Source organism: Rhincodon typus, chromosome 21 (genome assembly GCF_021869965.1).
Source record: "Rhincodon typus isolate 14 chromosome 21, sRhiTyp1.1, whole genome shotgun sequence".
Lineage (NCBI taxonomy): Eukaryota > Metazoa > Chordata > Chondrichthyes > Orectolobiformes > Rhincodontidae > Rhincodon > Rhincodon typus.
Window position 1 is genome coordinate 13,059,450 of NC_063352.1, and position 26,784 is coordinate 13,086,233.

At 40.8% G+C, this 26,784-nt stretch overlaps 1 protein-coding gene across 1 annotated transcript; it reads left to right on the forward strand.

The window, feature by feature from the left end:
* LOC109914830 (acyl-coenzyme A synthetase ACSM3, mitochondrial-like) lies at positions 1 to 24,702 on the forward strand. Its single transcript, XM_020514445.2, has 9 exons — positions 1 to 294; positions 995 to 1,205; positions 5,105 to 5,312; positions 7,326 to 7,469; positions 9,782 to 9,938; positions 11,841 to 11,920; positions 13,747 to 13,870; positions 22,206 to 22,286; positions 24,559 to 24,702. Exons 1-9 carry the CDS (start codon positions 37 to 39, stop codon positions 24,667 to 24,669), a joined length of 1,374 nt encoding a protein of 457 aa, XP_020370034.2. The 5' UTR covers positions 1 to 36; the 3' UTR covers positions 24,670 to 24,702.
* Positions 24,703 to 26,784: the final 2,082 nt, after the last annotated feature.

The window sequence follows — 26,784 nt, forward strand, 5'->3', positions numbered from 1 at the left end:
TGTGTATTTTGGCTTCTCTATTCCACATGAAGTAAAATGAATGCCCGACTGATTCCATTTAGAATGTTGAAGCTACAAATAATGAGTGTTAACATATCATGTTTGGTTAGTCACAATCGAAGAGCTTTTACGACATTGAAGATACAATTAAGATCATTCTTCGCAAGTAGTAAAACATGTGACCCTAAGAATTTCAACGACTATGAATCTATCAAACAGGAATACAAACCAGAAGTGCCAGAATACTTCAATTTTGCAAATGATGTCCTTGATAAATGGAGTGGAATTGAAAAGGTATTTTGTTATCTTGTATGATAGATGGAGTTCATTTTTAGATGTAAGAAATTGTTTCTGTGAAATTTGAAGAAGTTATGGACTCATAAGAATGTTTTAATTAGTTGCATGTGGTACAATTTAGGCATTCTATGTAAAATTATTTATTTTTAACATAGGAATTATAACCATTTAGAATTATAGCCATCGTAGCCACTTTTAAACAATATAAGCCTTTGTTTGTAATGTTGAGAATTAGCAAAAATAACTTTCCTGATTTGACTGATATTTTGAAGTTACACAATTTATTCAAATATTCATTCACGTTCAATTGAACATTTACAGTTGTATGAAAATAGACATTTCATTGATAGCTTTTGACTGCCCAGATTTTGTGTATAAAAACTCGATTGTTGCAACAATTAGAAGTTATAGAGGGCTATTTTTTAAAAGATGCACAGGCTATAAGCCTATTCATTAAAGTGTAGTGTTTTCTGTGAAAAATATTTGAAGTATGGTGTCATACAGTCATAGAGTCATATAGTACGGATAAAGACCCTTCAGTCCAATCAGTCCATACTGAACACAATCCCAAATTAACTAATCCCACCTGCCTGCTTCTGGCCTATGTCCCTCCAAACCTTTCCCATTCATGTACTTATCCAACAGGCACTCTTGCATTTTTAAGTGCTTGATGGAATTTCCATTGGTATTTACACAGGTTGAAAACAGAGATTCAAATCCTGCCTTCTGGTGGCTGAGTGAACATGGGCAAGAAGTGAAATGGAGCTTCCAGGACCTTGAAGTCCATTCTAAGAAAGTGGCCAATGTCCTGTCAGATGCTTGTGATCTACAATTAAAGGATCGAGTTCTTGTTATCCTGCCCAGAGTTCCAGAATGGTGGCTTATAAACATAGCATGCATCAGAACAGGTAAAGGTGTTGTGGTCAACATGGTTCTTGAAATGGATGTTTAACAAAAACATTTTTCTCCCTTCTTCCTACAAGAGATTGTCTTAAAGCAATCCATTTAAAGATCAAATCCGCACAGGGAGTTCTGATGAACTTATGCAAATTTCTTCTAGTTGATAAATTTGGAAATACTTTTGGTTAATCTATGCAATTTTAGGAGAAACGAGTTCTGAGCCCAGTGTGATGGAACTGAACTAATACCTTAGCAATAGTCATTAAACCTGAGTGCTTCACTGATTATGTCTTTTCCAATATATATATGAAATTCAGCAGCTTCCCACTTATCGGATTTAATTATTTAAGCAAGCATGGCACGGTGGCTCAGTGGTTGGGCTGGCACAGTGGCTCAGTGGTTAGCACTGCTGCTTCACAGCAACAGAAACCTGGGTTTGATTCCACCCTCGGGCAACTGTCTGTGTGGAGTTTGCACATTCTCCCCGTGTCTGCGTGGGTTTCCTCCAGGTGCTCTGGTTTCCTCCTACAGTCCAAAGATGTGCAGGTTGGGTGGGTTGACCATGCTAAACTGCCATAGTGTCGAGGGATGTGTAGATTAAGTGGGTTACAGGGGAATGGGTCTGGGTGGGATGCTCTGAGGGTCAGCATGGACTCGTTGGATTGAAGAGCCTGTTTCCACACTGTAGGGATTCTATTCTATGATCGTCCATTGATGGTGACATCACAGTTTTTTTTGTTTCAATATAAGTATTTTTGAAGTGGAAGAGAGATTTAATGATTTAATAAGCTTGTTAACCAGTGTTACTGCATGGAGATAGAGAACCAAACCAAGTCAGCCTTTCTACCTATATATTCGCAACACATATAATTAAAACCTTCAAAGGTTCTCAAAAGTGACCCTAAAAGTTCTTAACCAGACTTTTTGAACAATCAATCCCAAACTCTGTGAATAATGAATTCTCTACCAAGTTTGACTCTTAAACAAAAAGTTTTAACAATTTATTAACAATTCAATAACTTTATCAGAGCAAATTTAATAATAAAGTAATCTAATTGATGTCTGTGTTTAAATCCAATAACCTTTGTTTTCAGCGCCATTCACAAAAACACAGACAAACAAACATAGTTAAGGCATAAATAAAAGAAAATAACAAAACTGGTCAGTTTACTTTAGTGGTTTTCACAATGCTTTGTTCTGCAGGTATATTTGATTGTTTCTTGGTTGATTTTCTGAAGATGCTGATCAGGGCTACTTTTTCATCAAACTTCCCTCAATCATAACGTCAGAAAGGGGGATGTTCAATGACTGCACAATGTTCAATACTATTTGCAACTCCACAGATATTGATGCAGTCTGTGTAGTAAGAACTGAACAACATCTAGGCTTCGACTGAAAAATGGCAAGTAACATTTATGCCACACAAGTGCCAGGCAATGATCATCCCCAACAAAAGAAAATCTAACCATTGCCCATGGATATGCAATAGCATTACAATTGCTGAATCCACCAGTGTCAACATTCTGGGGGGCTTACCATTGACCAGAACCTGAACTAGACAAGCCATATATAAATTGCCTACAAGAGCAGGTCAGAAACTAAGAAATCTGTGCAATTCAATGCTGGCCTACCCAATGATGCCCTCATGGCCTGGCATATACCCCACTCAACCACTTCCATCAAACCAATAGATCAGCCCTGGTTCAATGGAGAGCACAGGAAGGCATGTCGGGAGCAGCACACCAGTCATAAAAATGGAAGTTGCTGGGAAAGCTCAACAGGTCTGGCAGCATCTGTGAAGAAAAAATCAGAGCTAACATTTTAGGTCCGGTGACCCTTCCTCGGAATGGCACTAGGCATAAATGAAGATGAGGTGACGACCTGGTGAAGTCACCAAACAGGTGAGGTGAGAGTAACAGCCCTTCACATCTTCTTCCTTGAGTGCTCTCACACTGAGTCTAAACTATCTCAGATTTAAATAAACTTTCAGGGTTCTAAGCAAACACATCAGGTCTGGAATTTTTAAACTAATCTCCCTGCACTGGGGAAATCTATTTCTAAGAGTTCTGAACTATCTCCTTTCATCAAGAGAGACTATTTTACACATTTAGATTCCATCAGGACTTCTACAAACTGAAACCAAAGGTTTTTCAAGCTTATGGGTGTTGCACCTAAAAAAATTACAGATCCTTCTAACATGAATCACAAAAAGTTAGTTTGCAGGTGCAGCAGGTAATTAGGAAAGAAAACGGAATATTGTCCTTCATTTCTAGAGAGATGGAGTTTAAAAACGGGGAGGTTATTATGCAGCTGTATACAGCGCTGGTGAGTCCACTCCTGGAATACTGTGTTATCACTAGAAAGGAAGTACTGGCACTGGAAGGGGTGGAGAGGGGGTTCACTAGATTGACTCTGGAGTTGAGCAGGTTGACGTATGAGTAGAGGTTGAGTAGACTGGGACTATACACATTGGGATTTAGAAGAATGAGGGGAAATCTTATGAAAACATATAAAATTACGAAGGGAATAGACAAGATAAAAGCAGGGAGGTTGCTTCCACTGACGTGTGAAACTAGAACTAAGTGGGCATAGCCTCAAACTAAAGGGGAGCAGATTTAGGGCTGAGTTGAGGAGGAACTTCGTCACCAAAAGGGTTGTGAGTCCAAGGAACTCCCTGCGCAATGAAGCAGTTGAGGCTACCTTGTTGAATGTTTTTAAGGCAAAGATAGATTTTTGAACAGTAAAAGGCGGGTAATTGGAGCTGAGTCCATGAAAAGATCAACCTTAATCTTATTGAATGGTGGAACAGTCTCAAGAGGCCAGATGGCCTAATCCATCTCCTATTTATTAAGCAGCTTAATGTACTTCACTATTTACTATGTCCAGCCATTAAAAACACACCCAATGCAAACAAAATGCCTTTACAGTCCAGGAAGTTGCTCTCTCATATAGAGGCAAAACACTGTGGATGCCAGAAATCTGAAACAAACACAGAGAGTGATGGAGAAACTCGGCAGATCTGGCAGCATCAGTGGAGAGAGAAAAACAAAGTCCAAGACCAGTATGACTCTTCTTTGGAGCTGTAAATCACAAGTAAATCACATACCTTATATCACTTTAAATGTATATGTATATCGATTTTTTCTTTCTTTTCTTGTGTCTAAGAGACCTATTGTCCTTTTGTTAAATGTACATTGGCAGCCTCTTGGTGAATGTGTTCAGTGACTGATCATCATGGTAACCAAATTGCAAAACCACAACCTCTGCTTGATCCTGTCAGATTCCACACTGGAATGTGAGTTTCCATCAAGTGGGTTCATGGCAAAATTCACATGATATCTTTCCTTCTCCAGGTTGCATGTTCAGTTATTCAAGGGTCACTGACCCATGTGATATAATTATAAAACAGGGAACAAGGTGGAATCAAATCTAGCTCAAGCTGGAAAGATACCAAGCCAGACGCTTTGGTTTATTTTTAAACAGGTTAGCCATTTATCCAATTGAACTAACCATTCTCCAGATAACCTTTACCCCCATTATTTTCAGACTTCAGATGCTGATGAAACACTCCTGCCTTCTACCTTATCACAGAACTTCTCTATTCTCTCCTCCCCTTATTCTCTGCACTTCAGTCTGTAATGTTTTCCTGTTCTTTTGGGGGGTCACTGAGCTGAACCCTTAATTTTTCCACTCCAACAGAGGGTGCTTGATCTGCCAAATATTTCTTTCATCTTCAGTTTATATGATAGGTTTCTAACGCACTCAGTGTTTTTGCTGCATGTAGAATACAAATCAAATGTATTTCTTTAAAACAATTCAAATCTGATTGATAAATTAGTTCCAATTAATTCTAATTAAGTTTTTGCGAATATTTCGGTATTAATCTTTTTGTTTGTGCTCTGTTTAGGTACTGTACTGATCCCTGGTACAACCCAGTTAACAGCCACAGATATTTTACACAGGCTTCAAGCCTCCAAAGCAAAATGCATTGTTACAGATGACAGCCTGGCAGATGCTGTAGAATCAGTGATGTCCAAGTGCCCTTCCGTCAAAGCAAGGGTAGTTGTATCACAAAAACATAAACAGGGATGGATGAACTTCCAGGACCTTTTCCGGTTAGTAGCAATTAGTTTTGTATGGAATAATTTTAAAACAGAAAAACCTCAAAAGAAACGCTCCTCAAGTATATCCATTTATATTAAAGATATTTCAATATTTCAATAAGTTAATTCAATCAATTTGGCACAAAGCCTTACAAATACTTCTATTTTATTAACTATTGTCATTTTGTAGTACAGAACTTGATTATTGCTAGTAAAGTCACATTTTGTCAAAGCTTTTTGTCTTGCACTCATCAGAATAATTTGCAAGAATAACTATGAAAGGGGAAAATAACATTTGTATTCTATAAAAGGAGGGTGCTGATTAGTTGGCAAGTGGATTCTTGGGGGCTTGCAATGTGGAATATTTTCACATACCAGAAGCTAGATATATTAACAAACAGGGCTATCTCTGTTCTTTACAGACAGAAAAAAATTAATAAACACTGTTACTGTTTCTACTCAACACAACTGGTGATTTTCTTGTTCACTTCTCAGGCTAATGCCTTGACCAATCAGAGTCAACTTATCTTGCTTAAAATTTAAACAAAATTTGGCAATCAATTGTCAATCATCATCTAAGTAGTACATTCTCCATGGCAATGAATCTACTAATCAAAGTCCACTGCAAACCAATCAACACACTCATTCAATTGAAATACTGTTTTCCATTTCATCAGTATTTCTTATGAATTGTCCTGATAAATGCAAGATGAAAACCTTCAACAAAATGTGTTTTTTGCAGCAATATTAATAATTAGTCAACTAACTATATAAGTGAATGAAGAAATTAACTGGGAGATTCTTACCTTATCATAAACTTTATGCTCCATAACTGTCCTGCTTTATTGAAGGTAATCAATTAACAGCACTTTGAGTCAGTTCTTCAAAAGTTTCTGGGACAGCCATCTAGAATGGGAGTTAGATTCTACTCACCTTTATATATCTGTATTACTTGGTAGCAAGGTGGTGCTGTAGTGGTGACGTCACTGGACCAGCAATCCAGAACCCCACGGTAATGTCCTGGAGATGTGTGTTTAAATCCCATCATGGCAAATTATGAAACTTGTATTCATAAGAATCTGTAATTTGAACAACTCTTGTCATAGAGTATGTATTGCTAAGCCAGGAAGCCCATGTTCAAGGTCCACCTTCTACAGAGAGGTGTCATGACACTTCAGGGAAAACACAAGTATTTGACTGTTGCATTTGGAAGAGGTTGGGGCTAGAGTGCCTTAGTTACCCCTCCAAAACCATTTTGATTTGACCTCTCCCTTTTTCCCTACCCTTCCTCTAGTTTGGATGTCCCCTGGTGGATAGTGCTTGTTAATGATTAATTCTTTAATTTGTCAAACTGGTGACTTGGTGATGGTTATACTGAAAACGAAAGATTGTGGCTTCCATTGTGGAATTTAAATTGGTCAGTGCCCTCCCTCTCCATCATCACCTTAGTTCAGTACTTCCCAAACATCTTTCCACACGATCCTATTGGCGTAACCCTTGGCCGAGAACTGTGAGAGCTGGGGGCCCCCCCCCTCTAAGAATGGACACATCATTGATATAACTCAGTCAAAGGTCTTTGCTGGATCCTTACTACCCCTACATTAGGAAGCCTTGTCTTAGTCCAAATCATCACCAGTAATTTTAGTGCTACAATCCAAAGTTCTTTCCCACATCAAGGTGTCATCTTGCCTTACTTAAGCAAATTGACTAGTAATTATTTTCCAGCATCTCTAACTTAAATTAATCAAAACGCTGTCATAGCTGTTTCTTTAAAATTTGAGTTCTTGCCTTTATTTGTTTTTCTCAGATAAAAGAACTTGCAACACAAAAGGGCATGAGGTGTTTATTGATTAATAAGACAAAGTAACAAATTGCTAATTAATTATAGTGTTTGGGCAAAGGCTTAAATAACCTTTAATGTCTTTTTTAAATGCATGAGAATATAAGTTGCTTTAAAATAATTATAAGTATCCCTTTGAAAAAAAATGCAAACAATTGACAAGGGTCTTAATTCTACCTCTTAAGAAATGCATCAGATGACCACAAATGTGCAAAAACCAAGAGTGTGGACCCGATGGCTATTTTCTTTACCAGTGGATCTACAGGAGCTCCAAAAATGGTCCTACATACTCAATGCAGTTATGGAATAGGCCATATAATGAATGGAAGGTCAGAGAACTAATTCAATTAATCTGGAGTATGTATGAAATAGTGGTATCGTTAAATCTGGGTATCGTTAAATCTGGATCTTATTCTGTTCGGAGCAAAATATGTTGTAAAGTTTTTTTAAACAAGATTAAACTAAAACGTCAATCACAAATGTTGTAAATACTGAGTTTACTATTTATTTTTCTTCTAAGATTGTCTTCCTGGACTAAATGCTACTAAAGGTAAAGTCACCATGGTGTTATCAGATCATAAGGTTACTTTGTCATTACACAGAGATGGTGATGGTTTATCTTGAGGGTCACCACACCTCAAATGATGGGAGAGGTTGAGAAGGAGAATCGTTCATGGTAACCTCAGCCAGTCCAGGAATTGAACCCATCACAACCCAGCTGAGCTATAACCAATCCCCCAGTGCTACTGCACACAGAATATTATTGTCATAATGTTCTCAGAGACTATATTCTTTGCAGTATCTAGTGCCTATAGCTGCTTCCTGATTTCCTGAGGATTGAATTGAATTGGCCAAAATGGTATATGTGATGCTTAGGGACCTCAGGAGGAAGCCAAAGTGGATCATCCATTTGGCACTTCTGCCTGAAAATGGCTGCGAATGCTTTCAATTTGTCACGTGTACTGACGTGATGCATTTCCCCTTCATTGAGAATGGGGATATTTATGGAGCTACTAACCTAATAGTTATGTAACTGTCCATCACCATTTGCGACTGGATGTGGCAGGTTGCAGAGCTTTGATCTGATCTCTTGGTTGTGGGATCATTTAGCTCTGTCAATTGCAACCCGCTTCCACTGTTTGGCATGGAGGTGATTCTGTATTGTAGCTTAACCAGGTTGGCACCTCATATCATTGTTATACATTACAGAGTTGTTTCAAAGTAGAGGGAGGCCATTTGGTCTATTGGTCTACACCTCTTCTTGGACTATATCTGTTGCTGCTCCTGGTATGGCCTCCTGCTCGCTTCATTGAGTCCATTGGCTTGATGCTAATGGTAGAATGAGGGATATGCCGGACTGGAAAATTGCAGATTTTGTTTGAATGCAGGTTTGTTGGAGCTGATGCCCCACAGAACATCATGAGAGCTCAGTTAGAGCTGTTCCAAATTCTTTCTATTTAGCACAATGATAACGCCACACAATGTGATGGAGGGTATCCTCAATTCGAAGATGGGACTTTGGCTTCACAAGGACTGTGCGGTGGTTACTGCAATCTATACGGCCATGGACAGACGTGTCTGTGATAGGAAGATTTGCAATAATAGCCTGCAATACTAGACACTGTCCAATAGATTATTCCTCTTGTTGGTTTCGTCCACCACATGCCACATACCCAGTCTGAAGTATGTGTCCTTCAGGACTTATCCAGCTTATTCAGGAATGAAATGACTAAGCCACTCTTGATGAGTGACATTGAAATCCCCCTCCCACTCTGTGTCATTGCTGCCCTAAAGTGTTACCTCCAATTGGCGTTCAACGTGGAAGAGTGTTGATTCATCAGCGGAGGGAGTTGTGTACGTGGTAATCAGTGGGAGGTTTCCTCATTCAGGTTTTGGCCTGATGCCACAAGACCTCACGCAGTCCAGAGCCATTGTCTCAAGGCAAAGACCACCTCACTTCATAGCACTGTGCTGTTATCTCTACTGGGTCTGACCTGGCAATGAGGCAGGTCATACTCAGGGATAGTAATGATGGTGCCTGGGACATTATCTAAGATATTATTCTGTGAGAATGACAATGTCAGGCTTTTGCAAAAACTAGTTTGTGCGACAGTTACCCTGCGTTTTGACACAAGTCTCCAGAGGTTATTGAGGAGGGCTTCACAAGGTAGGGCGCACTCTGGAGCTATTTGATTGTGGAATCCATCAGTCAAGCCAGAGTCCATCAAACATGACCTGTCATCATTTAGCAACCACTTCTGACTGTTTTGGCAGGAGTCCAGGAAGCTAAAATGGAGATAAAGGATTGCACCATTCTTCATTGTTTTTCATTGACTCCTTCCACGATTTCTCCTTTCTCCCATTCATGCACTTGGAGCGAGCAGCCTTACCACTGGTCAACACCTAATTTATTTTGATCTTATTTGTATCCAGTAGTTCAGTGTTATGCTCACTACAAGCATCCTCACTCTGCTATTTGGGCACTTTGCTTCAGGTGTTTCAATTAACAGGAATTTTACTATTAAAAGGGTTCCATTTTGTTTGGATCCAAAGGGAACTTCAGCATTAGCTAGTCTTCCAAAAGTACGTTTGGTTATAATGCAGCGGGACAGAAAATTGATTATGATAATGCCTTCTCCAGGTACTGGTTGGATCTCACTCCCTCTGATGTGATATGGAATACCTCAGACACTGGCTGGGTTAAGTCTGCATGGAACAGCTTCTTTGCGCCTTGGATTCAAGGAGCCTGTGCTTTTGTCCATCAGATGCCACGGTTTGAACCCAAAGCCATATTGGAAGTAAGTGAACAGTCGGTATTCTTTTTCAGTAACTTGTGATCATAAGTATATTGTTGACTCTGATTTTATAAATACAATCGGTGTACAGTAAACTACTTCCACAATGCCCCTTTTATTCACTTCCATGGTATGATATTCCTAATAAAAGCACCACACATCAATACAAACTCATGCTTCTGCCAAAAAATGTTTCAAATGAGTTATTCCAACTGACTAATCACAAATTATAACCGCTAGCAAAAACATGCTTTGAAAGAAAAACGCCTCTGTGAAAATTTGGGTTATTGTTGCTAATGCCGAATTTTCAATCAATAATGAGTGGCTGAGGATTGAAATATGTTCGTTGACATTGATTACTCTGCTTTACGTTATGAATATGTGTCTTCATGAGTTTCCACAATCTCTGCCAACATCACTCATCTCTAAGGAAACAGTCTACGAAGGGTTATTTTACTTACAAATAATTTTTATTTTAATGTGTGTAAAACTGGTGGTTACAGATCAGCTACAAGATTGGATAACTGGAGGTCAATCCACAATAATTACAGGTTTTCTTTCTGCACACAAAGGGAAAATAACCCTTAAATGCTCTGATTGCAGAGCGCTTGATGGGTCACATTTCACATGTATGCCAGGAGTATTTTCACAATGCTCAGGCTCACAATCTCTTTGTGCTCGAAGTAGAATTGCCAGAGCTCTTTTGTTTCTAAAGCCTCCTGCAAGAAGTTTGGTTTCTTCCCTTATGACAAGCATTATTTTTCCTCTCAAACATTCTGTACTGTAGGCTGTTTTACATCAAAGCTCACATTCCCCTATGTTACTGGATGCATCTCTTCCAGTAGCTCTCTCACTTTTCCACAGAAAATACAAGAAAAATCATACCCTTTTGTTTCACCTCACTACAAAACAATTATTTTTTCTTTGTTTGCAACTTTCTTGCCTCCATTATCATCAATAATACTGTGGTTACTGTTCTTGGGATCTCTCTTATTTTTCCTAAATTGAATTTGGTGAGCAGGCTGTTAACATTTGTTTATCGAGGTCTTATGATTTCCACACGGTGCTAACAGGAATTAGAACAGTAAGTCTAGCAATAGCATCAATAAGTATATACATTGATTTACAATGCACAGCAGCAGGGACCTCGGTCCACCCTCAATTCCAGCCTGGATGACTGTCTGCACAAAGTTTGCATATTCTCCCTGTGTCTGCATGGGTTTCCTCCAGGCGCTCTGGTTTCCTCCCACAGTCCAAAGATATGCAGGTTAGGTGGATCGGTCATGCTAAATTGCCCGTATGTCCAGTAATGTGCAGGCTGAGTGGGTTACCCGTGGCAAAAGTGGGGTCACAGGGATAAGGTAGGGGGATGGGTCTGAGTGGAAAAATCCTCGGAGGGTCAGTGTATACTTGATGGGCCGAATGCCCTGCTTCCCCATTGTAGGGCTTCTATGATTCTATGATTCTAGTTGTTTCTCAAAGAGGTGTTACATTGCCAACTTTATGTTTTTGTTTCTATTACATAATTTACCTCATTATCCTTTCAAGACTTTGTATTCAAGCTATTTGTTTTTGGGATTACATTTTAATCTGCCTGAGTGTCATGCACCCTGATTCCAACGTCCCACAGTTCTGCACTTTTGTCCATTTTTGATGCGACTGTGAGGAAAGGTGGGAACCAGGTCTTGCCAAATCAAAAATAGCATTTTTGGTACAGTGACAGGAAGGTTGTACTGAATTTTATGTGGTATTTTTTTAAAAAAGGGAAGGTTTATTTTTCACTGTGTACTGGCAAGTTTGGTTATTTGTGGAGTCCAGAACATTCCTGATGTTATTTGAAGATTGCTACTTATTATTGCATTTGGCTTTGAGAAGATAATTGATTGTTAAATGATCCTTTCCTAGGTTTTATCCAAGTACCCAATAACAACTTTCTGTTGTCCACCCACTGCATATCGTATGCTTGTACAGAATGATCTTACCAGGTACATTATTAAATTTCTGATTGTTCTTTGTTTTGCATCTGTTTGGCTGTGCATGTATAACAACCATGCAAAAAAAAACACACTATTGTCTGCATTCATACACAAGACTCCTTAGATCCATTCACAGCTCCCTCCTGATCCGGCACAATATCCCTTTCTTCTCATTAACTTCCACATTGTTGTTGATAATTTTAGTTCCCTCAGATTTGTACTCTCCAAATTTCCTATTAAGACCTTTATTGCAGTTTATTTGAAGGCTTGAATTATGTAGTTATTGCTAGCACGTTCTTTAATTCTTCAATTCAACAACAGAAATTGATCCAAAACTTAGAAAGCAAAAACGGTTTCATACTGTAATAGGTACACATACTAGCCCAGCATATCAAAAATAATGCAAGATCACTGATCTAATTTGATTATCTTTTGTAATCTGAATTCCTCTGTTCTGAATTGATACTCCAGATATCTTACTTTATTCACTTTCAATTTGAATGTTCCTATTTTTAAGATATAAGAACTGTCTGGATCTGAAGTTTGAACTTCCATTAGACAGTTATTTGTATCCAGAAGCCTCAGAAATTTCTGAATTAGATTTGGAGACTGCAGAGTGTTCTAATGATATACCTGAATAGTTATGCAGAAATGTTAGATGGAAAAATTACAATCCTGATTCCTGTGTAACTATACAACTGAATCCTCTGACTCTCCACTGACACCACTGCAGCAAGAAACCTGCCCACCAATCTCCAAACTCTTAACAACCACACCCCAACTACCTTCCCTGAACCCCACAAAATGCCCGATCCAAATGGCCCTGTCCCCTGGAAAAACCCATCACCTAAACTGACCAGACTGCCCACTACTGGACTGGGACCCTTAATCTTCCAATTCCCACCCTAATGAATCCACCTCAACTTGATTTACCACCATTATCCGATTACCACCTCCCAGTCTTACCTCTAATCCTGAAATCACCATCTACCACACTATCCTTCCACTTGAATGCCACCATTACCCCTCACCCATTTCCACCCTTACCTCTCAGCCACCTGCAATCTCCTACTCACCTTATGCACTTACGCTACACACTTAGGTTCTCTCTGTAGCTTCTCTAGGAGACTGTGGGATATTTAAACTCTCTAACTACTGGAATACTGCACTGCAAGCTGTAAAAAGAGGGTGAGTCTTCTATGGTGCTGCTCTCTGCAAAATTTTTTGTGCTTCATGCACTGTGGGATCTTCCATTAGGCAAAAGGGGAGGCGATGGCCTGGTGGTATTATCACTGGACTGTTAATCTAGAGACCCAGTTAATGTTCTGGGGACCTGGGTTTGAATCCTGCCACAGCAGCTGGTGGAATTCAATAAGTATTTGGAATCAAGAGTCTAATGATGATCATGAATCCATTACCAGTTGTCGGAAAACTCATCTGGTTCACTGCCATCCTTACCTGGTCTGGCCTACATGTGACTCCAGACCCACAGCAATGTGGTTGACTCATAATTGCCATTCTGGGCATGGGCAATAAATGCTGGCCTAGCCAGTGATGTCCTCATCCCATGAATGAATAATGGGGAATAAAAAATGGGGTCAGAAGACAGGCCCAAGGCATGAAAGTTTTTGTCTCAAGTCAACAATTTTCCAAAATATAAATGTAGCTTAATCTACAATGACCTGAATATATTTTAATATTCTAAAAAAGCAGTATTTTAAATTTGGGTTTCAATGCATGGTATATCGAGAATTTGTCTAAACATACAACAAGGTCAGTGCTAAACAGTTGTGGTACCAGTTGTGGCTTCACTTTCTAATTTTTTTTAAATTTAGTTACAGATTCAGAAGCCTCCAGCACTGTGTAACTGGTGGTGAGCCCAGCAGCCCTGAGGTAATGGCCAAGTGGAAAGAAGAGACAGGCTTAGACATCTATGAAGGATATGGCCAGAGCGAAACCGTACGTGCTTTAATCCTGAGTAGGAGGTTTTGTTTCTTTAATGAAGGAAGAAAGAAATCAACCAAACAGCTTTTTGTAACAAAGGAATGTACCCTGTAACATAGAAAAGTGGTTTCTTGAACCAAAATACTGGATTATCCAGAGTGCAAAGCTTCTTTTCTCCATTCCCAACCATCTCCTCAATCCCTCCACATCTGTTCCCTGCACTCTCACTTCCACTGAGTGTGAGAAACTTATGAACCTCTTTGATATTGGAATTGAAAGCAACAGTCCAATGTGAACATGTTTGTAGCATTTTTGCCTCTGTTCCACAATGTTCTGGGTTCAAGCAACAGCCCAGGTTCTGAGCACAAAAAAAAAATCAAGGCTGCCACTCTGGTGCTGTACTGTCAGAGATACCTGATTTTAGGTAAAATGTGAAACTGGCTGGCTAAGCCAATTTTTTTAAATTCCCAGCATTATTTCAACTTGCACCCAGCAAACCTCAGCCAAGGCCACACCAACAGCTCTGAAGAGGAAGACTATAAACCCTCACATGAAACACTAACGAGGCATTCACTGGTGCCCTCCACTAGCCGATAGACTTTCACCTTTGTGGGCGTTCTATCTCGCTTAGACTTGGACACATTCTAGTGAGCACATCACTGATACCTCTCCGCAGTCAGTAGGGGAAGCAATGCCTGAGGTCGCTGACACTAGAAGGACTGCCGGAGACCAGGCACTTGCTCAGACCCATGCAGAACATATGTGTGCCCTGCACTCAGCCTTAAATTAGGATGATCAACCTTCAGAAAGAGACAGCTGGGCCACAGGCACCAAATAGGCTGAAATGAGAATGGAGGAGTTTCATTCCTATGATGGCTCCAGCATAAACCTACTTGGCTATCACCATGGAAATAGTGATTGTTGCCTTGGAGACCTAGGTCCTTCAGAATATGCAGTGCTGCTCGATATGTGCACAGACCTGCACTCCATTATTCTAGCCATGGGCACTTAAGCATCAATGGCAAGGTGAAAGGAGTACAAGGGACCATGGCCTCAGAGAGGAAATAGAGTGGAGCCCAGTAGGCATGCAAAGGGAGAAACTGTCTCCTCCCAACCCTGTCTCAGACACCCTTTCAGTATACTCCAGATGTAACTCACCCTTCAACCTCCCACCTGCCTGTCACCGTAATCTCTGCAGTGGTAGGAGGGTGAGCCCACATATGGGCAAGAGACTCCCAGTAGGCATGGCTGTCTGGCCACTGCTACCTAGATAGGCCAAATGCCTCATCCATATTTATCCTAGTGTTTCCTCAACTAAAGTAGACCATTATGGGTGGTGGGAGAGAGTGATATCAGAAGGCTGCTTGAGTTTGTAATACAAGCAACTGTGTTTTCCAAATCTCTTTGTGTTCAAGTTGAACCTGTAGAAAGTCAGATTCTCAGGGACTCAGGTATGGATGCCCTCTGCTGGCTAAAAACAAAACCAGCCAATTTGTTCTAAAAACAAACAATGCTGGAGATCACAGTGGGTCAGACAGTATCCATGGAGAGAGAGAGCAGGCTAACGTTTCGAATCTAGACGACTCGCCATCAGAACTGAAGTGTGGAGGGGACAGCATTTATGCTATAATTTGGGGGGTTGGTGTGGGGATGGTGGGTGTAGGTTGCTGGTGGAGAAAAGATGTTGACAGTTCAGATTAAGTGACCAGAATGTGAGAATGGCAGAACAATGGTGTGTCTAACTGCCAGATTTTTAAGGACAGAGAGTCCCACTGGGGTGGGGGGGAGGAGACAGAGGACATGATAACAGAATATAACAAGCTAAATGAAAGGGAAGGAATGGTGCACAATTTGAAAGTGTTGAATTCAATATTAAGTCCAGAAGGCTGTAAAGTGCCTAGTCTGAAGATAAGATGTTGTTCCTCCAGTTTGCACTGTGATTCACTGGAGCACTGCAGCATGCTGAGGAAAGACGCGTGGGCATGCAAGCAGGATGCTGTGTTAAAATGACTGGCTACGGGAAGGTGGGGGTCATGCTTGTGCACAGACCGGAGGTGTTCTGCAAAGCAGTCACCCGGTCTGCATTTGGTTTCTCCAGTGTAGAGTAGGCCATATTGGGTGCAGTGAATGAAATACACAAGGTTAGAGGAGGTACTTCACCTGGAGAGACTGTTCAGGCCCTTGGATGGTGAGCAGGGAGGAGGTGAAGGGGTAGATGTTGCATCTTCTGCAGTTACATGGGAAGGTGCCATGGGGAGGGGGCTTTTTGTTGGCTGTTGTGGAATGGACTAAGGTGTCCCAGAGGGAACAATCCCTGTGAAATGCAGACAGGGGGAGTGAGGGGAAGACATGTTTGGTGCTGGCATTCTGCTGGAGTTGTCTGAAATGGCAGAGAATGACCCTTTGAATGCGGAGGCTGATGGGATGTTAAGTGAGGATCAGGGGGATCTGATCACACCGTTGTGAGTGACGGGAAGGCGCGAGGGTGATAGGTCGGATGCGGTTGAGGGCCCTGTCAACCACAGTGGGTGGGAAACCACAGTCATGGAAGAAGCAAGCCATGTCAGCAGCACTGTTTTGGAAGATGGCATCACCCGAACAGATACAACATAGGCGAAGGAATGGGGAGAATGGGATGGAGTCCTTGCAGGACATGGGGTGTGAAGAGCTGTAGTGAAGGTAGGTATGGGAGTCAGTGGCTTTGTAGTGGATGGTAGTGGACAGTTGATTACCCAAAATGGAGCCAGAGAGGTCAAGGAAAAGAAGGGAAGTGTCAGAAATGGATGACATGAAAGTTATTGAGGGGTGGAAATGCAAAATGAACGAAGTTTTCAAGGTCCTGGTGGGAGCATGAGGTGGCACCGAAGCAGTCATCTATGTACCGAGAAAAGAGTCATGGGAAGGGGCCAGTTTAAGACTGGAACAAGGATTGTTCCACATACCCCATAAAGAGGCAGGCATACTTGGGACCCATGCGGATGCCCACAGCCACTCCTTTGACTTGGCAGAAGTGAGATGAATTAAAGGAGAAATTGTTGAGTAGAGAACAAGTTCAGCCTGGTAGAGGAGAGTGGTGGTGGATGGGGATTGTTCAGGCCTCTGGTTGAGGAAATAGCCGAGACCCCTCAGTCCATCCTGGTGGGGAATAGATGTATAGAGGAATTGGACATCCATGGTGAACAGGAGGCAGTTAGGGCCAGGGAACTGGAAATTGTCAATATGGTGGACTGCATCAGAGGAATAGACCATAGATTATTACAAAGCCCATAGACTAACATTGGAAGAAGGATTAGTGTCAATAGTCTTCCTCCCGAACACAGGTGATTGGTACCAAGGCCTTCCCATCACCATTATAATACTCTTCACCTCCTGAAAATGGCTCTTCAACACAGATAAGTGCTCTTAACAGGAGCCTGCTATAATTATTTAAATAGGAGTGACGATAACCAAAAAACCTGTCCTGGACATCCCACGTAGATATGATGGTCAAGAAGGCACAGCAATGCCTCTTCTTCCTCAGGCGGCTCAGGAAATTTGGCATGTCCATAAGGTCCCTCACCAACTTCAACAGATGGACCATTGAAAGCATACTGTCCGGGTGCATAACGGCCTGGTATGGTAACTGCTCTGCCCACGGTTCGTTGCTGCAGAAAGGCTGCCAGCATCATCAAAAACCCAGTACAGCCCAGTAATGCTCTCCCACAACCTCTTCCTTCAGGCAGAAGATACAGAAGCTTGAATACACTCACCAGCAGGTTCAAGAATAGCTTCTTCCCTGCTACAATTAGACAGATGAATGGATGTGAAGGGGCAGGTGTTGCACCTTCTGCAGTTACATGGGAAGGTGCCATGGCGAGGGGGGGATTTTTGTTGGTGGTTGTGGAATGGACTGGGGTGTCCCGGTGGAATATCAAATAACGCTGATCTTGCTAATGTTGAACTTGCCTTGCACTTGCCTGTGCAATGTAACCTGTTTGCCTCTGTCCAAGCTTTATTTCCACTCCATAATCTGTAAAACCTTATTGAGTTCTTCGAGAAGGTGACCAAACAGGTGGATGAGGGTAAAGCGGTTGATGTGGTATATTTGGATTTCAGTAAAGCGTTTGATAAGGTTCCCCATGGTAGGCTATTGCAGAAAATACAGAGGCATGGGATTGAGGGTGATTTAGCGGTTTGGATCAGAAATTGGCTAGCTGTAAGAAGACAGAGGGTGGTGGTTGATGGGAAATGTTCATCCTGGAGTTCAGTTACTAGTGGTGTACCTCAAGGATCTGTTTTGGGGCCACTGCTGTTTGTCATTTTTATAAATGACCTGGATGAGGGCATAGAAGGATGTTAGTAAATTTGCGGATGACACCAAAGTCGGTGGAGTTGTGGATAGTGCAGAAGGATGTTGTAGGTTACAGAGGGACATAGATAAGCTGCAGAGCTGGGCTGAGAGGTGGCAAATGGAGTTTAATGCGGAAAAGTGTGAGGTGATTCACTTTGGAAGGAGTAACAGGAATACAGAGTACTGGGCTAATGGTAAGATTCTTGGTAGTGTGGATGAGCAGAAAGATCTCGGTGTCCATGTGCATAGATCACTGAAAGTTGCCACCCAGGTTGATAGCATTGTTAAGAAGGTGTACAGTACGTTAGGTTTTATTGGTAGAGCGATTGAGTTTCGGAGCCAGGAGGTCATGTTGCAGCTGTACAAAACTCTGGTGCAGCCGCACTTGGAGTATTGCGTACAGTTCTGGTCACCGCATTATAGGAAGGATGTGGAAGCATTGGAAAGGGTGCAGAGGAGATTTACCAGGATGTTGCCTGGTATGGAGGGAAGGTCTTATGAGGAAAGGCTGAGGGTTTTGAGGCTGTTTTCGTTAGAGAGAAGAAGGTTAAGAGGTGACTTGATAGAGACATACAAGATGATCAGAGGATTAGATAGGGTGGACAGTGGGAGCCTTTTTCCTCGGATGGTGATGGCTAGCACGAGGGGACATAGCTTTAAATTGAGGGGTGATAGATATAGGACAGATGTCAGAGGTAGGTTCTTTACTCAGAGAGTAGTAAGGGCGCGGAATGCCCTGCCTGCAAAAACAGTAGACTCGCCCACTTTAAGGGCATTTAAATGGTCATTGGATAAACATATGGATGATAATGGAATAGTTTAGGTTAGATGGGCTTCAGATTGGTTTCACAGGTCGGCGCAACATCGAGGGCCGAAGGGCCTGTACTGCGCTGTAATGTTCTATGTTCTATGTTCTATGTCCTTGTTGATTATAATCTGCCTGTACCGCTCGTAAACAAAGCTTTTCACCGTACTTAGGTACATGTGACAATACATCAAATCAAATCAAATTGAGAGGTATAGATAAGGTGAATGGTGGGTGTCTTTTCCCTAATGTGGGGGATTTCAAGTCTAGGGGGACATATTTTTAAGGTGCGAGGAGAAAAATTTAAAAAAAACATGTGGGGCAACTTTTTTTTACACAGAGACTGGTTCATGTGTGGAATGAACTTCCAGAGGACGTGGTGGATGTGGGTACAGTTACAATGTTTAAGAGACACTTAGATAAGTACAAAAATAAGAAATGTTTGGAGGGGTATGGGCCAAATGCAGGCTGGTGAGACTAGTTTAGTTTGGGATTATTGTCAGCATGGACTGTTGGACCGAAGAGTCTGTTTCCATGCTGTATGGCGAAATGACTCTGTAAGCCTGAACCCAGGAAATTGGCCAATCAGAACTCCCAACAGTTAATATTTTGCTGCATGCTTACTCTGAAGAAAATTGTGCTCTTGCTATTTAAGATCATATGGAACTATATTTGTGACAAGAGTAGAACATTTATTCCTCAGCCATGACTGATGTAAACTTTTTATACGGCAGCTGTTTCAATGTTTCTGCAATACTCTTTTGACATGCACACCACTACTTCACACTGCATTGTTCAGAATTCTTTCACCCACATTATACTCCTGAAATTATCTGGTTTCCTGTCATAACTCAATTTACACCAATGTTTGGAAATGTGTTTGCAATCATTTAAACCATACCCTAAGTCCATTTAATTCAATGTTGGTTTGCTCAGCCCTCTCACATTTATGCTAATAATAGTTAGTTCATTAAGATTATGTGGTAGTGAAATTTTAAACAGAACTCAGAATGTATTTCGGAGATAGTAAGAACTGCCGATGCTGGAGTCAGAGATAACACAGTGTGGAGCTGAAGGAACACAGCAGGCCGGGCAGCATCAGAGGAGCAGGAAAGCTGACATTTCAAGTTGGGACGAATATATTTATTTGTGATGAAAATGTCTAGAAAGTGATATATTTGAAAGTGATTAAGAACTGTGCTGTAAATGTGACACAAATATTATTGTAAGCTTAAAAATAATGACACAACTTGTCATTGCTGATGGTGGATGATGGAATGTTACAGTTGTTCAATGATATCACCACATCCTTCTGTTTATTATAAGGGAGTTTGAAAGCTGTGTAGGTAGTGCCAACATTTTTGCTCTTTACTTCAAATTTGTATTTGCTTAATTCAAATGAACCACTATATTATTGCAATATACTGATAAAATTATGGTATTTTAACTAAATTATTTATTTTTGAAATTATTTCAAAATATTTCAAAATGACAGGATTGATAGAAGCAGACTCTAACAGGAAGATGGAGAAATATTAGGTTACAAAACTTTTTGAGGTGAAATGGAGTTCATAATCTCCTCACCCTTTTCTGCAGTTTGTAAGTAAACAATAGTTGCCTGGCTGTCAGATCAAAGTTCAATGTTATCAGCATTGTTCGCATTGGAATTACTAGAAGAATGCAGATATAGCAGATTTCAGGAGCCTTGCAGCATGATTTGCAAATTGTAAACTGTAGAACAACATGCTACAATGTAGTACACTACATAACAAAACTGGTGTGAATTATTTTTCTATTCACTCATGGGCAACTCTGGCTGGGCCAGCACTTATCGCACTTTATATACTTTGTTTCCAAAGGATGTAATACAAGCCAACTCCCTTTCTTCTTCTGTGAATGAAATTATATCAAGTGTAGAATGTGTGTATTATATATATATATAAAAGAAGATAATCTTTGTAAACATGTTATTTATTTATTCACTTGTGGGTATGGGTGTTATTGACCGAGCTAACCTTTATTGCCTGTCCCCAGTTGCCCTTGAGAAGGTGCTAGTGAGCTGCCTTCTTCAACCACTGCAGTCTGTGTGCTGTGGGTTGACCCACAATGCCATTAGCGAGCGAGTTCCAGGATTTTGACCCAAAGACAGTGAAGGAACAGCGATAAATTTCCAAGTCAAGATGGTGAGTGGCTTGGAGGGGAACTTACAGGTGGTGATGTTCCCATATATCTGCCCGTTAGGTTGCAGTGGTTGTGTTTGGAAGGTGCTGTTTAAGGACCTTGGGTGAATATCTGCAGTGCATCTTGCAGATGGTACACACCGCTGCATCAGCAGTGAAAAGAGTAGGTATTTGTGGATGTGGTGCCAGTCGAGCAGGCTGTTTTGTCCTGGATGGTGTCAAGCTTCTTGAGTGTTGTTGGAGCTGCACCCATCAGGCAAGTGGAGAGTATTCCATCACACTCCTGATTGCTGTCTAATAGATAGTGAAAAGACTTTGCACCATCAGGAGGTGTGTTACTCACAGCAGTATTCCTAGCTTTCAAACTGCTCTTGTAGCTAAGTATTTGTATGGCAAGTACAGTTCAGTTTCTGATCAATGGTAATCCTCTGGATGTTGATAGTGATGGTCATGCCCTTGACTGTCAAAGGGCAATGGTTAGATTATCTCTTCTTGGAAATGGTCTTTGCTTGGTATTTGTATGGTGCCAATATTGCTTCCTACTTTGCTTCCTAGAGAAAGTAATGGAGGCCAAGTCGCATTTTTTTTCTGTGAATGAAATTAGTGCCTTTGGAATATGGAATATATGTATCATATATAATGAAAATGATCTTCATCAAAGTGTTCTTTGTTAATGCTTGGAAATGGGCACCTTCTGCATATTTTGTGTATGTATGTTCCCAAGGCAAGAGATTTTTTTCTGTTTTCTTGTGTAAGGCTAACAGTTTAGCATCAGTTCATGGTCATTATGGAGCTGAGCACAATCATCTACAGCACAGAGTCATGTGCTCCAGATGGTGCAGTTACAGATCTGTTACTGTTTATCTGGTTTTATAGGATCTATGGCCACCAGTCCTCCACTGACAAGTACAGTTATGTCCTTTTGCAATGCTTAGCTATAATAAACCCGGAACATATTTTATTACTGTTTGCATTTTGCGTTGCTTTGAACTGTTAAATGCAGCTTATAACCGTTTTTGCTTTGCTATCATATAGGTCTTGCTCTGTGCAACATTCAAAGGCATGAAAATTAAACCTGGTTCAATGGGGAAGCCGGTTCCAGCAATTAACGTGCAAGTAAGTTCTATTGATTTGTTGCCTTTCAATAGCCATTAAAGATTCAAATCCTGAGCTGCAGTTTTTCTTTCAGTCTTCTTTGCATCAAATGCTCATTGTGTTTCTGAAATTAGAGCAAGAAATGACAGCACATCACTCCAAAAAAGCAATTCTTATCCGTAATTAAGTTTGTGCATTCTAGGTCCTTATGTAGCCTCTGGTTCTTTTGCCAATCATCTTAATTCTGTACAGTGTAGTCACTGACCTTTCTTCAATTAAAGTTACTTGTTGGAAAAGCCATGCATCTTCCAATCTTTAAAAAAGCTTTCATTAATACAATGTCAGTATTTGAAGAAATGCCTAGAATGTCCCAAAATGTACAACAACTGACAAATTACATTTTTGTGGTAATTCACTGTGGTTCCTCACTCTCCTGTAACAAAACAGATAAAATATGGACAGTAAAGTGCTTTAAACACAACAGTAAAGTGACCAATTCTTATATTTTGTTGGACTTTGGAGATGTTAACTGTAGCATCTCCTCTGCACTTTTCCAAATACTGCAGCACACCTCAGTACTTAAATCCACTACTTTCTAATTCCAAGGTGAGACTACTACCAATGAGCCAAGCTGGCAAGAATAAACTATGTTTTAAATGTCGTGAGAAAGTCTGTACGGTTGGTTTCACTAATGTCTGCCTGGTGGAAATGATATAGATAGAAGCATAGAAGCATGGTCAATGCAGACAAGGCACATTCCAAATATTTTCCCATCAGAATGTACTTCAGATGTATCATGAGAGGACCTCTCACCTTAGACATAGCCTTGTATAACATGGAAATGTCACAGTTCATTCACGCCTTTGGCAGGATGTAGTATTATGGCAAGAGACCACAGTTTATATGTGCTGCAAGTTTCTAATGTATTAGCATTTGGGAATGTGGATTCTAAAGTACAGGTAAATGGGTCTTTGGTTTTATGTCTGTGAAGGAGACTTGTTTCTTTTACAATGTCAGAAAGTTGTTTTTCTGAACAGGGAGTTCAGAACAGTCTTTCCAAAAAAACATGAGACTTAAGTTAATTAGCTGAGCTACCTGTAAAATTATTTGTTGAAGCATTTCAAAAGCTAAACTTCTTTGATAGTGAAAAAAACAGATGGCCAGGGGCCACAATCAGGTTTCAGTTGAGAAGAAAACGTTCATACCAGCAGCAGAGCAGTTTAGTTTGTGGCAGACTTCAGCCTATCAGAGCTGGAAAGAAGTCTTAAACTATGTTAGCAGTTCAAGTAGACTGGGCATTACAGTTAGGAAAAGTCAAAAAGGTGATCAATGTCTGTTCATTTTGGGGAGAGACAGCAATGGAAAGAATCACATTTGGTAAATGTGCAGGAAGTCCAACAGAAGACATTTGCAACCTTGTCAGTTGGCTAAGAAATTAAAATCTGAGATGAATGTCTGTAAAGAATAGTATTGAGATTTTTTTTAAAAAAATTAATTCATGGGATGTGATCGTCGCTGGCTGGGCCAGCATTTATTGCCCATCCCTAACTGCCCAGGGGGCAGTTTAAGAGTCAACCACATTGCTGTGGGTCTTGGAGTCACGTGTAGGCCAGACCTGGTAAGGACAACAGTTTCCTTCCCTGAAGGGTATTTGTAAACCAGATGGGTTTTTTCTCCAAACAATCAACAATAAATTCACAGACATCATTAGATTCATAATTCCAATTTTCTTTTTGAAAATTGAATTCAAATTCCACCATCTGCCATGGCAGGATTCAAAACTGGGACCTCAGGACATTACCTACGTCTCTGGATTAATGTTCTAGTGATAACACCAATAGGCCATTGCCTTCTCTATGTTGAATAGTTGAAAATAGTTAAACTGTTCTTTTTGCTCTTTAAGATAAGATGTTGTTCAAATTGTCATTTATAAAGCTATGCTTTTGTTTTCTTTTGTGTAAGAAGGTAATGTTCTTTTTTTCGAAGTGCATTTGATGGCTTGTATGTATATGTTCGGTGACTGACCATCACAGTCACAAAGTTACAAAAAATAAAACTTATGGTCTATCAAGTCGTGTTTCACTCTGGAAACTGACTTGTTCAGTATTCCATCATCTAGATCATAACATTTCTTTTTGTGAACATTCCTTCAGAACGTGGAACAACTTAAACAGTGCATGTGGTAAGTGGTACAGTTTACAGTAAATCTGAGCAGTCAACCTAATTATATTTTTTTGAATTGGTTATCTCTGCTGCCATTTGCACATTTTTATAATTGTTATCCTTGTTTCAGATTATTGATGAAAATCACAATGTGGTTCCTCCTGGAGTGGAAGGTCAAATTGCTATTCAAATGAAGCCTGTTAGACCTCTTGGCCTCTTTTCTGGATACATTGTACAGTAATCATATTTTAAATATCTAACTGAAAGCTGTAATTATTTCATGTGATATACTTTGGCTTTATTGATAAATTTGCCATTTTTTGGTTTCGTGAAGCTAGTTAATTCATGGCGAATGATACATTGGAACTTTAGCAAGATTTACTCAACCCATTTGACCTCTCAAATCTAAAGATGAAGGTGTTCTTCATATCCTTGGTAAATCTCAACATGATAACTTAATTTTCTGGACCAAAGCAAATATTTTCTTGAAGTCCAGGACAAGCAGGGTAGTTATCTCTGGATTACTACCAGTGCCATGTGATAACAAGGTAAGAAATAGGGAGAGAGTGCAGCTAAGCACGTGGCTACAGGGCTGGTGTAAGAGGGAAGGCTTCCATTATGTGGATAATTGGAGCACATTCTGGGGAAGGTCGAACCTGTACAGTAAGGACAGGTTGCACCTGAACCGGAAGGGCAAAAATATCCTGGGAGGGAGGTTTGCTCGAGCTATACGGGATGGTTTAAACTAAATTGGCAGGGGGTGGGGAACCGGATTTATAATTCAGAGGATGAGGTATTCAGCCTTCCAACGGACACAACAGGGAGTGAGGTTGTTTATAAAGAAATGTGGTCGATGGAGCATAATTATGGACACAGAGATGGTTTGAGGTGTGTATACTTCAATGCTAGAAGTATCAGAAATAAGGCGGATGAACTTAGAGCATGGGTCGGTACTTGGAACTACGATGTTGTGGCCATTACAGAAACTTGGGTAACTCAGGGAGAGGAATGGTTGTTGGAAGTTCCGGGATTTAGATGCTTTAAAAGAAATAGGGAGAGAGGAAAAAGAGGCGGGGGAGTGGCATTACTATTCAGGGCTAGTATAGCAGCCACTGAAAGGCAGTTCGAGAATGATATTTCTACAGAGTCAGTTTGGGTTGAGGTCCAGAACAAGAAAGGAGCAGTCACTTTGTTGGGGTTTTTTTTACAGACCCCCTAATAGTTGCAGAGAAGTAGAGGAGCGGATTGGGAGGCAGATACTGGAAAGGTGCAGAAGTCACAGGGTTGTAGTCATGGGTGTCTTCAACTTTCCATATATTGATTGGAAACATTTTAGTTGTAATAGTTTAGATGGAGCGGATATTGTCCAGTGCGTTCAGGAAGGATTCCTGACACAGTATTTAGATAGACCAACACAAGGAGAGGCCACTTTGGATTTGGTGCTTGGCAATGAACCGGGCCAAGTGTTAGACCTGTTGGTCAGAGAGCATTTTGGCAGTAGCGATCATAACTCTGTTACTTTTACAATAGTCATGGAAAAGGGTAGGTACATACAGCAGGGTAAGGTTTATAATTGGGGGAAAGGTAATTACAATTCTGTTAGGCAAGAACTGGGTAACATAAATTGGGAACAGATGCTGTCAGGGAAGAGCACTATTGAAATGTGGAGATTGTTTAAGGAATGCATATTGCATGTGCTCGATACGTTTGTCACTAGCAGGCAGGGAAGATGCGGTCGAATGAGGGAGCCTTGGTTCTCAAGAGAAGTCGAACAACTGGTTAAGAGGAAGAAGGATGCTTATGTAAGGTTTAGGAAACAAGGAATGGAAAAGGCTCTAGAGGGATACAAGTTATCCAGGAAGGTGCTGAAGAAAGAGCTTAGGACAGCTATAAAGGGGCATGAGAAAACCTTGGCAGATAGGATCAAGGAAAACTCCAAGGCATTTTACACATACGTGAGGAATAAGAGAATGACCAGAGAAAGGGTAGGGCCGATCAAGGATTGTAAAGGGAATTTGTGCACGGAGCCTAAACAGATAGGAGAGGTCCTTAATGAGTACTTTTCTTCACAACTGAGAGGGACCTAGTTGTAGAGGAGGACAGTGTGAAACAGGCTGGTAGGCTAGAGGAGGTCGATGTTAGTAAGGAAGATGTGCTAGGAATTTTGAGGACGTTGAAGATAGATAAGTCCTCCGGGCCTGATGGGATTTATCCAAGGATTCTATGGGAAGCGAGGGAAGAGATCGCAGGGCCTTCGGCAATGATCTTTTCATCCTCACTGTCCAGGGGTATAGTGCCAGAAGATTGGAGAGATGCAAACATCATTCCCTTGTTCAAAAAAGGGAATAGGGATAAC